General features: G+C 35.9%; 4 protein-coding genes across 7 annotated transcripts in view; 1 reads left to right on the forward strand and 3 right to left on the reverse strand.

Annotated features, from left to right (window-relative positions):
* Positions 1-6990, reverse strand: part of LOC132911053 (integrin alpha-PS2) — a 78602-nt gene extending 71612 nt beyond the window's left edge. Inside the window, exon 1 of one of the 2 annotated variants that reach the window (XM_060967386.1) lies at positions 6375-6990. In XM_060967386.1, the coding sequence (XP_060823369.1) occupies positions 6375-6553 (179 nt within the window). In that variant the 5' untranslated portion in view covers positions 6554-6990. The remainder of the gene's footprint in view (positions 1-6374) is intronic. The other variant, XM_060967387.1, reaches the window with a different exon arrangement.
* LOC132911060 (pyruvate carboxylase, mitochondrial) overlaps positions 1-15506 on the forward strand; it is a 67819-nt gene that overhangs the window by 21484 nt on the left and 30829 nt on the right. The gene's annotated exons all lie outside the window — the stretch shown is intronic.
* On the reverse strand, positions 9631-13161 carry LOC132911116 (disks large-associated protein 5-like). Its single transcript, XM_060967521.1, has 4 exons — positions 12787-13161; positions 10347-12707; positions 10146-10268; positions 9631-10046 (listed from the first exon to the last, which is right to left on the reverse strand). The coding sequence occupies exons 1-4, from the start codon at positions 12941-12943 to the stop codon at positions 10003-10005; spliced, it is 2685 nt and encodes an 894-aa protein (XP_060823504.1). The 5' UTR covers positions 12944-13161; the 3' UTR covers positions 9631-10002.
* Positions 13917-15506, reverse strand: part of LOC132911091 (optineurin-like) — a 428401-nt gene continuing 426811 nt past the window's right edge. For 2 of the 3 annotated variants that reach the window (XM_060967486.1, XM_060967487.1), the window contains 4 exons: positions 15174-15467; positions 14568-15119; positions 14296-14481; positions 13917-14205 (listed from right to left, as the gene is read on the reverse strand). In XM_060967486.1, coding sequence (XP_060823469.1) covers positions 14086-14205; positions 14296-14481; positions 14568-15119; positions 15174-15467 — 1152 coding nt within the window. In that variant the 3' untranslated portion in view covers positions 13917-14085. The remainder of the gene's footprint in view (positions 14206-14295; positions 14482-14567; positions 15120-15173; positions 15468-15506) is intronic. The other variant, XM_060967488.1, reaches the window with a different exon arrangement.

A 15506-nucleotide genomic window follows, 5' to 3' on the forward strand; every position in this document is an offset into this window, starting at 1 on the left:
AACGTGACTGAGATACAGTGGACGTTAGCGGGACGAAAGACTTGGACAAAGAGCTTAACCGTGGAAAACGTCTGAAACGATCACGTACGATGTATCGGAGCAACGTCGCAAGAGGATGATCAAAGTCGATGAAAAATAAGCAAAACAGATTTTCTGTAATCTTCCTTCTGCTTATTTCATCCTACACATTATGTAATCTTGTTTTGCACTTGTTATTTCACTTTAATGAGTTAACAAACGACTCATTGTCGAAGAATATCTCTATAGACGACACGTTACCAATGTCGTTGAGGAAACGTCAACCATCAAGAGCATATTAAGAATCGACAGTGAAATAAACAGGAAGAGAAAATGCAAAGATACCACGAAATTTTCTACGCTGGCAGAATCTCGAACGACCGGCACGTTGCAAATCGTGGCAAGGTCTTATCACGTGGAGGCGGGCTGTGATAAGGAGCACATGCTTCCCGGAATTCTCGGCGAAAAATCTGACCGGCGTATAATAGAAATTCAACAAAGGGGGAAACTAGTTTTGCTTCGAACAACGTATCTCCGCGAGTTGGATAATTAATTCGATCAGCGAAGACGAAGAAAAAGGAAGAAGAGCGGAGCCTTATCAGTCTCTCGTCTCGACGCTGTGGCAGAAACTTTTATCATCTATTCGAATACGAAGCGTGCCTTCGTTCGTGAAATATGTAATTTTTATATTTAGCGCACGGCTCGAACCGCCGGTTTCGATACGAGTAATCGAATCTGCGAGAAAAAGGAGAAAAATCGTGCAGCTACGATGAAACTTTTCATTTCCTTTTTTTCTATCTTTCCCTATTTTGTTTTCCTTTCCTTACTCCTTTCTCATTGTCTTCCTCTTTCTCCTCGTTCTTTTGTTTTCCTTTCCCTTAAATCTTTTATTTCTGTCTCCCTTTTATTCGTACTTTGCTTCTTCCTTTTCCTTTTGCCTTGGCCCCTTTTCTTTTCTTATTCTCCCTTACTTTCTTCTTTTTTAATAAATAAGGAGCTCGTGAGTCAAGACCGAGTCGCGGACAACGATAGGCTGACTCATAATTTGGTTCGGAAGAAGCATTTCGTAGGATCATCGTGTTGAAAAATATACATGAGCTACGTCTGAACCTACAACCTGTTCGTCACGTTTAAAATTACCATTATGTTTGCCTCTAGGCCGTTGCTGTAACAGTTTCGAGTGACAACGATTCGCGTGGTTGTAGCTTGTTTTCGAATACCATCTCGAGATTGGGAAACGCGTATTCCTGGCTTTCCAAATGGTTCAACGTACACCGCGCTTTTTCTTCCTTTCCTTCGTCGCGTACAACCTAAATATTTCTCATACGGTATTGGTAAATATTTCAGTTTCCATACAATTACAAAATAATTACAGAAACTCGATCACAAAATAAAACAGCTGAAAACATAATCGCGAACGATAGTACTTTCGCAACGAGTTGCGAAATCGTCCGTTTTTCGCTTACTTCGAGACTACTCTTGAATTAGATCGCTACACGTACCATAATAAAACATCCAAAAGATATCTTCAAGAGATCCACGAGACATCTCTATACCGTCTGTACTGTCTTTTAATACGTTCGTCTAGTCTGGCTCGCAACTAAAAGTAAAAAGTTTCATAACATACAAATTGTGAACAAACTTGCTCTTCTCGATTGTCTGCACCAAATATAAAACAGCCTGTATAGTACAATTTCATATTCAATAGCTTCGCCGAGCTTCTACGATAATCCTATTACGCGTACGCGAAGAAACGACTCGAAGAGCCGTAAGGATACTTCGGTTTGGTACAGATAAAACGAAGATTACGCTAGAGATCGACATCGTAGACCGCTCGTGAGGACTGATACGACCGCAGATTAGCCGGGACCTTTTTGAAGCGCGCGCTCGCATGCACGAAAACGCGACGGGAGGGCGGCAAACGCAATTCCAAATTCTACGAAGGGCCGTCCAATTGGCGGAGGACGGGAGGATGACAGGTTCATTGAGAAAACAGCGAGGCTTGGGTGAAACGGTAGATCGAACGAGGAGATTAACGCTGTATTAATCAGAGCAAAGCGAGAGCTAGCAGCCGCCCACGTAACGGATGACCTAACATCCTGTATCACAGCCAACCTCGTGCTCTGAATCCGACGAACGTGTTGCTCGCTACCGCGTTTAGAGACAGACCTGTTTCGCCTATCGAGAAACGATCGAGAGCGAAAGCGACGATCATCTTCTACGCCACTCGAATGCTACGGAATTCTGCTTTTTTTTTTTCTTTTTTCAAAGGCGAAACTTTGAACGAAGGTGCTGATAATGGAGAAGCGGTTCGGTAGCTTTAGATTTTTCGTCGCGTTCGATAAATAGAAGTTGTAAAACCGAACTGTAAAATATTTTGCACAAAGGAAGATGACGATTGACGCGTAATTACTTGCATCCCAACAGATTATTCTATACTATTCTATCCTATACGATTTTTTAATTCAATTTTTAACGCCTTATCTCCTAAAAGGTTGTGGCGCTCATGCAAATTAGTAAATACGCGTTTCTTTTTATGAATCATGTCAACGATGATGTAATCCTGTGTCAGCTACTCCTCACCACTACACCTAGCAAACGTACAAACGCACGTATATCTAGAATTTCAGAAGATTCTGCGCTAATTGTAAAGCTGCAAATGATTCGTCGAGTTCAGCTTGTTTTTCCTCGAGTATAGCAATGTTTACGTAGGAAGGAGTGCGTTCCTCTATTATGGCTAAATCGCCAGCTTTCCGATATAGATCCTATTTCGGGAATCGATGCGAGAGCAGATCGACGACAGTACGGTAGCAACCTGGTACGTCCGCCTCGGGCCAGATTAACGAGGATGAACGCTCGTAAAGCTTCCACGAGCTGGCCTAAATATAAGCGCCTACGAAGTTTCTCGTAACGAACGATGTAATCCGGGCTTCCTGCGGCTTTGGATATCCTGAACGCCAGAGTCCACAGGTCCGTCCTTTTATTTCCTCTCGGATATTATGACCGTCTATTGTCTTCCGAGACAACAATGTACGAGGAACCGTGTAAGTAGCTGACGAGAGGAAACAGGATGAATTGAGAAAACTATCTGTAACGATATACCGTAGCTGTCATGTCGATAGATCCATTACAAATAACGTTAGATCGAGTAAACTATCAGAAAAGCACAGCTATGGTTAAAAAAACATCTGCGTTTCTACAAATAAAAAAAAAATCATGTCGTTGAATAAAATTTATTTATGACTCTCACGATGAGTTTGGTCCCTTCGATTCTACCTGTCTGTCGGACAAACTGTCCAGACAATCGACACCAAGGAACGGAAAAGCCTACTCGCTTTCGCAAATCCCTCGAGCCTGTCAAATTATGCGGTCCAATCCAATTACCGGAATGAACGGTCGTGCGGCACCATTCTTAAAACTCAGCCAAGTTGAAAACACGATCGCGAAGAAGATGGGCACGTTTACGAAAGCTGGAGGATTCGATTTGCATGCGCAGCAAAGATTCGAGCTGGTAGTCAGTCGATGGCGTCTCTATCGACTTCCATCGCGTGGTAGCTTCGACATCCTTTAGAATCGAATACATTACGTGGCCTGGACCTTAGCCGACCTTTCGCGCGGATTTTTCCGCACAGGGCCGACGTAACCTATGCTATTACTCGCGTTTCCTCGTTCTGTCGGCATTATTTATATCCATCGTCGCCGGAGGAGCTGGAGCAGAAACGTTTATTCGTGGGCCGCGTGACTCACGAGAGACACTGCTCGTACTCGAAACCACAACGAATATGTATACGGTATTAGTATAGACGATAGCGTAAACTGTGATCTTCTTCTTCGATGAAACGTTACGTATGCTACGTATAGCGATAAGCGCATACTTCGTTAAGTGACCATGAGTCGATTTCATCTGGCTAGTTACCGAAACAGGTATACCTCTGGAAAATCCTTCGAAATAAAATTTGAAATTATTTTCCTAATTGTACCCATACCAAGTTGTCTGCTAATTTCGTTATAGATCGTAATAGTATCTTTCTTCGAGTTGGTGTTCTTATAAAATACAGGAGAACGATATTTTTCGAGAATAGTATAGATTTCAGCAACGGCTGAGAAGCGAAAATGTATATTTATTTTGATGGAAGAAAACGAACGTTTTATACGTTATGACCTAACACTTATCACCGATGGGTGTTTATCATCATCGAAAGATGGAGAACAGTTACGAGCGTCCGGATGAAACGGGAGAACTGACTCGCCTTGTTCTCGAAAGGGGACATAAAAGGAGAAACGATTCTAAGCTCTCCGAGAAGCACCTGTTATCCAAGGGTCTGCCCTCGAACGTCATGTCGCGGGGATAATCGATGAAGCAGATCTGTTTGCCAACGAGTCATCGACTGTGAACGATCGTAATTAGCGGTTGTCGTAATACCTTGGTGTGTTAGTACTAATGATATTACAGGCGGTTACTGTCTCGAGATAAGATTAAGTTTCAAGTATATAATCGAAATTATGTTATTAATATATTAACAATTAATCAAACCCTAAGTAAAATGTCACGTTCTTTGATGTAAAGTCTACCTTCTTAAAAAGACTCAAATATCACTGCTATCTTCGCAACTCTACTAGCTATCGCGTTACACAAGCTTCGTGATTAATTCCATGGCGCTTTTAAATTCAACACTGCGATACAAAATTAACCACGACAACGCTATTATTTCGCATCGTTTGGAGAAACACGACTGCGTTCGATTGCGTATGATTAGAGAGATCGATCCTATGCTCTGAATGGTTGTCACGTGTTTGCAACAGAAGAAATTACACGCTTTCAAAGACGTCGTAGGCAAACCAGAGTCGATATTTCATTAGCGGGGTTCGTTATCCGACGAACGCGGTGAAACAGCAGAAGTCGCTTTGCTATTTAGATTCTGGCACGAGGATTTAAAAGGATAGCGTGATCGTCCTAAATTCGTGGGAGTGCCTGCCATTTACGCGACGATAAATATCGCCGATACATCTGCCCCAATACCTATCAAAGTTGTTAGTCGGAAAATCGTTCGATCACGAGAAAAATATTTCATCTACTTAAAGTAATTTCTCGTTTCTTGTATTTTAATGCCTCGTTTTTCTTGAATACGTTTACGCGATAAGTGTAACTCAGAAGGTGCGTTAATACCACTTACGTAGCGAGTTAATGTTCCTTCCGTCAGCGGAATTGCGCTTCTTCGCGAACGGAGAACGCGTATGAACTAAAATATGCAGCAGACATTTAATAACCATGATTCAGAGCCACGAATTGTTCGATATACGGATTTCTGAAATTATGTGGGTCACGGGTTACCGACGAAAAAATTCTCGGACTCTGACACAATACCGAGAAGTCTTAAACGGCGAACGGTCCATAATTGGTAAAAATGTTAATCGAGTTTTGTTTTTAAGCGAAATATTTAAAATCTGATTCGACCTTTATGTAATAAAAGATAGTGAAAGTAAAACGCTTGTTGATACGATGAATATTTTTACCTTCCGTAACTTCAATCAAAATGCGAGGAAAATTCGGTGTGTAGTCATATCTTTGCCAAGAATTATGTGTCATCGAATTACACATCGCCCACTTAAAACTATGATCCAACCTGTCGGTGATTTGTAGCGTACCCAGTCGTGATTTTACTTTACCTTTTTAAAAGATCGATCAATTCCATGATTAATTCACATTTTCATTATATGATGATGATAATAATATTGTTTTATATTTTAGTCTCTTACAGGGAGATTGTTGGGTTCTTATTTCTAATTCTTTCTTAATTGGTATTTATCAATCCCAATGTTTATATCGCAATTTCATTATTTAATGTAAATAATTAGCATTCAAAAAATAATTATTTTAGTTTCAGCTATTTATTTATCGTAATGAAACAGCCGAATTGAACGAGTTCGAAATGAACAACCGTAATACTTCAAAAATATCTTGGAAGATATTCTTCGACATACTACGCTATGTTTGAACAAATGTTCAGGAAGCAATAAATTCCCACAATCACAAACGACACGCATACCCTTCAAAATCAATCGTAAACAAAGTAGGCTGTTCCCTCTTGCACGATCGAAGTAACGTTATTTGTAGAATCGCACGAATTTCGAGTCAGCAGCATTAGAAACTATTTTTCTAATACGACGATCAGAATTTATTTTATCGTAACTTTAAGTACCACAAAGAACAAAATTGTATTATAAGAATTATAGACACGCAGAAACCTTTCGTCTCGATTACATTTTTGCACAACATCTAAAGATGTTAATTAAATACATCGCAGCACAAGAGGAGCCATGAATAAGCAAAAATCAAAGAGAAGATAAAGACTCACCATCCTCGACCATATCTATCCCGGTACACGGAAACAGCGAATCCAAACATGGACCTGGTCTCGTTTCGATAAACCGCATAATGTTTCGTCTCCACGTTAAACGCGTCTGAACACCAGGGTGGCAAGCCGACGATGAAAATCAGGCCTATTAGACCCGCGATAAAATTCATGTACCACATGCTTGCACGTTTTGCCACTTGACCACACGTTCAGTCGTTCTCATGCACGAAGGATAGGTTCGACTCGATAAACTGTCATAAGCGCGTGCACGACGATCAAGATCGATCCTCGCGATCGATGGAGCAATAGCGATGGTCGGTCAGGGTGTCGGTGGTGATAACGGTCGTACCATCGACGTACCATGTGACATTCACGAGGTCCTCGAGGCACTGTGAAACAGACACTCGATATGAGACGACGGACGGAAACGACAGAAGTAGGGGCACAAGAGAGTCGGGGACGTCTGCTTGACGGACGGCCGCGGACAGACTGAGTAGAAGTCTGTTCTTTCGGTTACTCTTCGCTCTCTTGACTCACGAGGGCTGCAACTCCCACCCACTGTACGCGGTTCCGAAGTTGCGCTCCGCTTCGGCGTGCTTGCGTACCGCAACTAAGCTCGCCGCGACCCAATCGGCCTCTGCTCTCTGCTCTCGTCTCGTTCCCACCGGCTTTTTTCTACGTTTCTACTCGCCGCTGCGGTTAATCGGTCGACGCTGTTTTCGCGGATCGAAACGATATTGAACTTGTCAGCCCATCGACGAACGCGATGTGCATCAATCGGAATCGCGAATCGATACGAATGGACAAAAGGTAAGATTTTAAAACGAGGCGATGAAGAGATAATGACAAGCACGATGTGATAGAACGTTCTTTAGAACGATCTTTTCGTATACTTTTTATAAGCTGAACGAGAGAATGTCCAAAATATGATCGCGTGTTTAACTTTTTATTCGTTAGGACGTATTCGTTAGGAAAATGTGAATTGCAACGATAACGTTATTTTGATAGGTATATTAGTTACGTAAATGAAGTGATACATTTCGTGTAAAGATTTTTACAGAAAATCTCAGAACTCTTTATGCTTTTATAACTAGGAGAAGAATTGAAATTATTTAGAATCAGATAAATATAAAAGAAATAGTAAAATTAAATAAATAACGAAATTACGTGAGAATAGAAAAAGAGAACGTTGCATAGAAGACTCTCCTGTCCTTGTTTAACTGGAAATACGCACTGACGCCACTCGCTGATCGGTGTTACATTAACATATTTATCGTACGATTATGCACGCGTTATTAGACAAAGATACAAGGCGCCTCTGTGCAACATTCTCTTTCTAATGCTATATCTTTTTTTCAGTTTGCTCACGTACGCTATCCTTACATCTCTATGTTTGTTACAGTCGTGCGTGTAAAAATAACATTGTCCGCTTTTGTCATTTTCCCTGGGAAGATGGTAACTTAGGAAGTGGAAAATAAATTATATCAAGAAGATATTATCGAATGCTTCAGTGCATGGGTGAAAGTTGTAAAAGTGGGCACTATATCGTCGTCTATGAGAATATGCTCGTTACACTTTACAGAAGATTATATTCCAGGGGCGACCTGGCCATCAGAGAGTTTGAAAAAGTTCCAGTGGGTTTGTAAAGATTTAAGATGAAATAAAAATAGAGGACCGGTAATCGTGTCGGTAATCTGCTGATAAAAATTTCCCAGTCCGCCCTCGTTTTATCCTATTAAATAAATATTATTGTAATCATAGATAAATATTAATTGTACATAAAATTTATGATTTTTAGGAAATTTATCTGCATCCTCTCTTCTAGATTATAGAAGTATAGTCGCGTGTGCCGTTTAAAGTTTAAAGAATACGGCGATTTTAATAATCAACCTCCCAAGCTATTCAATTAGTACAGAGCCTAGTACATCAATAGCTGTTCAAGCTACTGAATGAAGGAAAAGATACTGAATATCTCTCAAAAGTTTTCAAAGCACATAACTCTCGGAAACATTTGACGAGGTTCGAGCGTAACATACCTAATGAAGATTTTAATGAAGACCATCGGTAAAATCTCTACTTTGGGGTGTAGCGCATATGAATTTACAAATTTCGTGCATAGAAATTCGCATTATTTTTGCAATTAAAAAATTGTAAAATGTGTTATTTTAAAATCGTTAAAATCAGTTGATTTTAATAAATGAATAAAGAGGCCGAACGATTTATCCTCGGTAGTTTGCCATCTTAGCACAAGAGAATTGAAATCTAAGCCACGTCTTCAATAAGATTGCCACTTAAAAAAATTCTTTTAAAAGTTATAAATATGAATATCGTTGAACGTATTGAAACTATGGAAATTATAAAATATGAAACGCTAAACTTTTAGATGAAAATTATTTAATTGCATATTCTATTGCTTTTCAGTTCCAGCTTCCTGGTGAATTTTGGCACATGGCAGACTGAAGAGAGTCTTTGAATTAAATTAATTCATCGGCATATGAGTAAATCTTTGGGGAAGAACTTGCATCAAATCACATTGGTTGGCAGCAAACCACCTATTTCAAGGCGGCTGATTGTTCCGAAGACAATGTCTCTTGACGAGTTACACCTAGTCATACAATTGGATATGGATTGGAAAAACTACCATCTGCATATCTTTGCGAACGGGAATTTGTAATACGGCAATGTATCAGAAGAGGATTTTGGCACCTCAGATATTAGATATTAAATATGCTTCTTCGTACGAAAGGGGATAAAGTAAATTATGTATATGACTTGGGGGATAATTGGGATCACGTGATTCATTATCCGATCATGTATTGTCTGATGTTCCGATATGCATCAAGGGAAAAAAGATGTGTCCGTCTGAAGATTCAAGTGCACTTTGGAGGTATTACAAAAAGCTTGGAAACGTTCGTGATGTTAACAATCCAGAGCGAGAAGAGTTACATGACTGGCTGATGCGCGATATAGAGGAGCGAAAATATGACCTTAAAGCGATTAATCTGCGTTTGGCTAATCTTTATTCCTAGATGAATAGTCGGTCAAGGGGAAAATCTCTCAGGATGACTTCATTGGCTATATATTTATCCGATTAAAAGTGACGATGGTTTTTGATAAATCAATAAGTCATATTGTCATGCAAGGAAATAACCATAATCTATCACGATAAGGTCAATAAAAAGTATTTTTGAATATTTTCTAAACAGCATTACCTAAACTAACATGAATCCAATTTAACTTGAACAAATACGAAACACGTGATTAGAAATATTTATTGAATATACATATTATTCACTGATATTCAATTATAGCGCCTATCTATTTCATCAACTTTGTAAATATGTATATACCCACATGAACATCACCTTAACGATAATTCCGTTTTATTAACGTACATAAATTATACAATACACATAAATTTACAATCTAAATCAATGTGCAAGTATTATTTTAATTCTTTGTAAAGAATATGTTCTTTCTAAAGAATGTGTGTATCTAAAATAAAATATTAAGGTTGGACAACAGCGATAGTTGCAATAAAAATAATCCATATCAAATATCAATTAGAAATTATAAAAACTTATTGTACCTTTATGCGCCAGTTACACAAATTTCATAATACCGAATATTATAATTTCTTGTTTTGCGATCTCCTGCTGATACGTTGGGACGCTAAAATCGAATTATAATTACATACAAATATATATCTATAAAAGAAAGTATATACATAATATCAAATTAACAAAAGTTAAAATGAAGTTATTTAATTACATTTCTCTTCTATTCCCAAACTAGAGGTTTCCATGGACATACTCCTACTTTTACGTTTACTTTTTTTAACGTGAGGTGTCGAAGGTTGGATTGGTTTATTTGTCCTATCACTATCTTCTTTTTCTGAAAAATAAAACATCTTCGTTTAAACATTGCATTTAAAGACAAAATATTATGTACTTTATATAAAATTACCTATGCCAGAAAATTTTACACTTCTTGTGGATCTTCTCTTGTCACTACTTTTATCCAAACATGTGTCATTACAACTATAACACAACAACTCTACATTTATCTTTTCATTATTACTAGCATTTATTTTAAAACGACTTTTTCTTCTTCTCCTATCTATAGGAGTTTCATTTTCTTTATGTTCTGTTTCTTGTACATTAACAGATACTCTTCTGGAAGATCTTCGCCTAGGCGTAGGTGTTTCTGTTGAAGTAACAATTCTATTTCTCAATATTCTTACATTGTCAGTTTGTTCATTTGTTTCCTCGTTGCCATTTATAGAATATTTTTTTAATTTGTCATTCAATGTACTTAAATCTATATCGTCTGAAGATTCTTTGTCAGTTTTATCTAATGTGAAGGTTCCATTTAACACTGACTCATCCTCGTCTACTGCGTTTTGTCTGGTGATCTTCCTGAATGGTGTATTTTTATTTGCTTCTTGTAATGGTGTAGCTTTTTCTATGTTTATAATCGGTATTTTATGAACGTTCCTGTTTGTCGAATTTCTACTTCCCAGAGATTTTTTGATTTTGTCTTCATCATCAAAATCATCCTCGTCGGAATTACTGTCATCAAAATAAAGCTTTTTTTCCGCGTTAACGCTCAATTCTGTACTATCAAAGCTATCTATCCTTGATAATGCTGCAGCTAAATCCATCTTTGTCTGTGTTTCTTCGTCAATTGATACTTCGTTTAAAATTATATGATCATTAAAATTAATTTTATTTGCAGATTTTACTGTTGATTCTATTTCATTTAAATTTTTTTGTTGTTTCAATATACTCTTTCCTGGTGTTCGATTAGAATTAATGTAGGATATTGAATCATCTAACTGAATCTTTGGAGTTTTACACATCTGACTTATCTTTATTATTGTTAATGGACTCTTTGTTATCTTTGGTGTCTCAGATGATTGTACCTTTTGCAATAAACTTAATCTTTTATCATCTCTCACAGATGTAATTTCATTTTCACTGGAATTAATAGACCCAGATTTAAGTTCTTTTGCATCACCACTATTTCTCAACTTCATTTTCTTTTGTGCTAAGAAAGCTCTAACAGAACTGGGCTTCGTTGATACAACTTTCTTTTTGACAATTTTTTTTTTAACAACTGGTTTCTGAGCAAACAATTCCTCTTCTTTCCAAGCATGTGCACGAAGATTTTCTAATTTTTCAAATCGTACATCACAGTTTTTCACTTCTATGTACATCATATCCCAAAATCCTTGCAAATCCTTACATGTAACTAACATTTCACCCTTTCCTGTTTCACAATCGCTAACTAATCTTCGAAATCTTTCAAATTTTTTGGTTATTAACAAATTTGTTTGCCCAATAGCTTGATTTATTTCATACTGACCATCATCTGTAGTGTCAGGCTCTGTTTTGATTTCTGCCCATTTCTCACATAATTCATTTAATCTATTTATTTCTTTATTCAAAAGAAAATGAAAATATTGTGCAGTACGTTCTTCTTCTTCAATCGAAATATTTAAATTTTTCATAACTGTGTCTTTCGTAGGAATATCATTGTCTGAGGAACGAGTAAGACTAAAACCTCGTCTTAACTGTTGTTCTTTTCTGGCATTGCTTTTTCCACGACTAGAAACTATATGAGGTGAAAAAAAAGCTGGTTCACATGGAGAATTTGACCATATAGATGTAGACATATTATTGTCTAAAGAAGAGGCTGCTGCTGTGATGCTGTTATTATTATCCACTTCATTATCATTTGATGTTTCCTTATCACTAATTGATAACTGTAATGATATAGATTCCACAGAACTGTCTTTTGTATCAGCCACTGGTAAATGATCCTTTTCTTCAATACACTCTATACTATGGTTTTTAATACTAGCTCTTGTCATTTTTGAAGGAGAATTTAAAAGTTGACTTAGTCTGGTAGGTGACATACTTTGTACGACTACTTTCCCAAATAATGGCATTTTAGGCAACCCTGGTGGAGCTTTAAATTTATGTCCCTCAGGAGCAAAAGATTGCACTTTCTTTTTCTGATTTTTGTCATCTTTATTTGGTACATTTAAATTCTTACTTGAATTTTCTGCATTTTTCTTCTCGTTTGCTTTATTCATTAATCGCTTCTCTGTCGCCCTTGTTACTCGTTTTGGAAGAGATTTAGACGTAGTGGTAAGTGTATTAACTGGTGTAGCTGTTGTAATTGGCGAATATATTTTATGATGAACAACTCCAACTATAAACGGTCGTTTTTTTGTACGTTGTTCAACCTTTTTACGTTTTTCACGTTCGGCTTTCCATTTTTCGAGTCTACGTAGACGGTCTTCTACAGCAGGATCAGTTTGTGCTTCTGAAATTAAATTTTAATTAACTAATAGTAACAATCTTTAATAATTATTCATAAAATTTTAATAGACTTTAATACATACTTTCATCTTGAATATTTATCGTAGTGTTTGATATATTGCGATTTTCATTAAAAGTCTTTGCTCTGTAACTTTTACGCGTCTCTTTATGTCTTTCAGCGCGGATAATACGATTTTTTTCTGTATTTCCAGCTTTACATGCTTTGTATTTTTGCAACATCGCTATTTTATTTTATACTTATTTTAAGCTGCCGACGAGATTAAACGTATCTTTCGTTTAACCGTTTGTGGTTCAACGGAAAACAGTTTAAACATACTACGCTATATAAGTGCTACCAACAGCAATGAAAGCTATGTTCTTACCAATTCCTTTCAAATCTTAATCTCGCTGATATTAATTTATCAGAAATGAAAGTATAATTCCATTTACGACTCTTCCTCTAACTTTACTATAAAAATTTCTTCGTTAATAACTCATTATAAGCTAAGAAAAGAAGACTAAAAGAATATTTAATACCAACATAAAAATTTTTTTTATGAACGAAACCTGTAAAATTGTATAATATAATCTCTTATAATAAGCACTCGTTAATAATTCGAGATTAAGTATGAAACAATATAGAAACCAAAAAATATCATTATCTTCATACAATGTAGTTTAAATAATTTGCATTAAAATTTGGAGCTATTAAAAATGCTTACAAGCTACTCACAGTGTTCATAATACCAGCGACGAAATCATTTATGTATTTTTTTTTTTTTTTTAATTTATGACGGCAATTTTTTTAAAAGTTACGGTTTGTATAAGATATAATGAAAAAAATGGAGAGATAGACAATTAATATTAAAAGTTGCAAATTAAAATTTTTAAAAAGTGTTATTTGTTTTCCAGTGCTCCAATGTTCGTTTAAACTTTTATATAATAGCGACTTTCGTTTTCAAGAATGTTTACACTCATACATAAACATATATTCTCTTTATTATTCCAATCTCACATGCGAATTTTATTTGTTCTTCAAATTATGCATCTCAATAATTAGTTAGGAAAATGAAAAGCTTTCAGTCTATATGCGTCATTTTGCAATAAGTACATATATCTTTTCACACGTATTTCTAAATGTTATTTTAACGGATTCTCAATATTAACATAGTTAAATACTTGAATTTGGAGGAAATAAATCATGCACTTCATATTTAATACTAAAATTTAAATAATTTTATTTCATGTTATTTACAACTTCTATTACAATAAAATGGATGTCGTAGAATATAACATTAATGGAAATATTTTTATATGTATCAATATTTCCATTTTTATAATTATACACATATTTAACAAAATATATATTTCAAGATTTTGCACTAGTCTATACTTAAACAATCATGAACATGAGTTTCCAGTAAATGTACATTCCGGAATGTACGATTACAGTTTGGACATGACAATGATAACAATGGAGGCTGCAATTGTTCAATGTTTGTCTAAAATTGAATAAATATAACATAATTTCTGATATATCGCAAATAATCAAATTATATATCTATAAAGCATGGAAACATTTGGCAACTTACTTGACTTCCAGAAGTATTTAGAGATTTAATTTGTTGTTGTAGCCGCTCGTTAAATTCTATTTGTTTTTGTAAATCAGCATTTAGTGCATTTTTCTCTTGTAATAATATCTCCCTGAGGTTTCTCTCCTGCCCAAAATCTTCTTCATGAAGTCTTAACTGTGTTCGCAGCAAACTATTATCTTCCATCTGCATTGATGATGAAAGATTATTAATACATTTATTGTTAGAAAAAAGTATATGATTCTAATTTTTATTGAATAAATTATACTTACATATTGTGCTAATTCTTTCTGCAGCTCTTTTATACATGCTTTTTTTTTCTGTACACTTTCATGCATTACACCAATTTCAGCAATTAACTGGTCATATTTTGTTTGAAATTTTTCCTTTTCTGATTCTAAAGACTTTTTATAATAAATTTCATACAATTGACTTTGTTGGTCCAAAGATGTTTGTTCTTCCTGTAAACTGATTTTTTCTTGCTGTAGAAGTTCTTTAGCATTGTTTAAATTTTTGTATTCCATTTCTAAGGCCTTTTTTTGACTGTCAAGCATCTTCTTTTCTTCTTCAAGATTTTCTCTCTCTTTCTGAAGTGCGATTCTTTCTTCTTCGATAAATCGTTTATTATCAGCATTTTCTTTTTCTGATTCTACAGTTTTTTCAACGGATTCTGAAGTCCCACTTTCCTTTAGTATTTTTACTTTGTCAGTATTTTCATTCAATATCGAGTCTAATTCACGGCAAACTTGTTTACCAAGTTGATTTTCAGGAATAGACTCTTTCTCCTCTGTTGCTGTATCTTGTTTGTCATTTGCATCAAGAAACTACAATATAATAGTAATATTAACAAATGTATAAAGAAAAAAGATATAACATACCTCGTATCCCATTTCCGAATGACTAGTTAGTTCACAGCTAAGTCTCATTTTCAGGTCTGTATTTTCTTTTTTAAGGTAGTTTATTAATTCTCTAGTTTCAGCAAATTTTTTCTTATGATTTTGATGTATTCTCATAATATCTTCTTGCCATGTCGCTAGTGTGTTGAATTGTTGTTTCATAGCTATATTATTCTGTTTCAAAGTTTCCTTTAATTTTGTGTTTTCTTGTAACACCTCATTTAACTTTTGATGTACTTCTACCGAATCCCACGATGCTATCATAGAATTATAGTCCTGCATATAAAATTAGATTTAAGCTTTTCTATTGAAGTT

The sequence above is a fragment of the Bombus pascuorum genome, chromosome 10 (genome assembly GCF_905332965.1).
Source record: "Bombus pascuorum chromosome 10, iyBomPasc1.1, whole genome shotgun sequence".
Lineage (NCBI taxonomy): Eukaryota > Metazoa > Arthropoda > Insecta > Hymenoptera > Apidae > Bombus > Bombus pascuorum.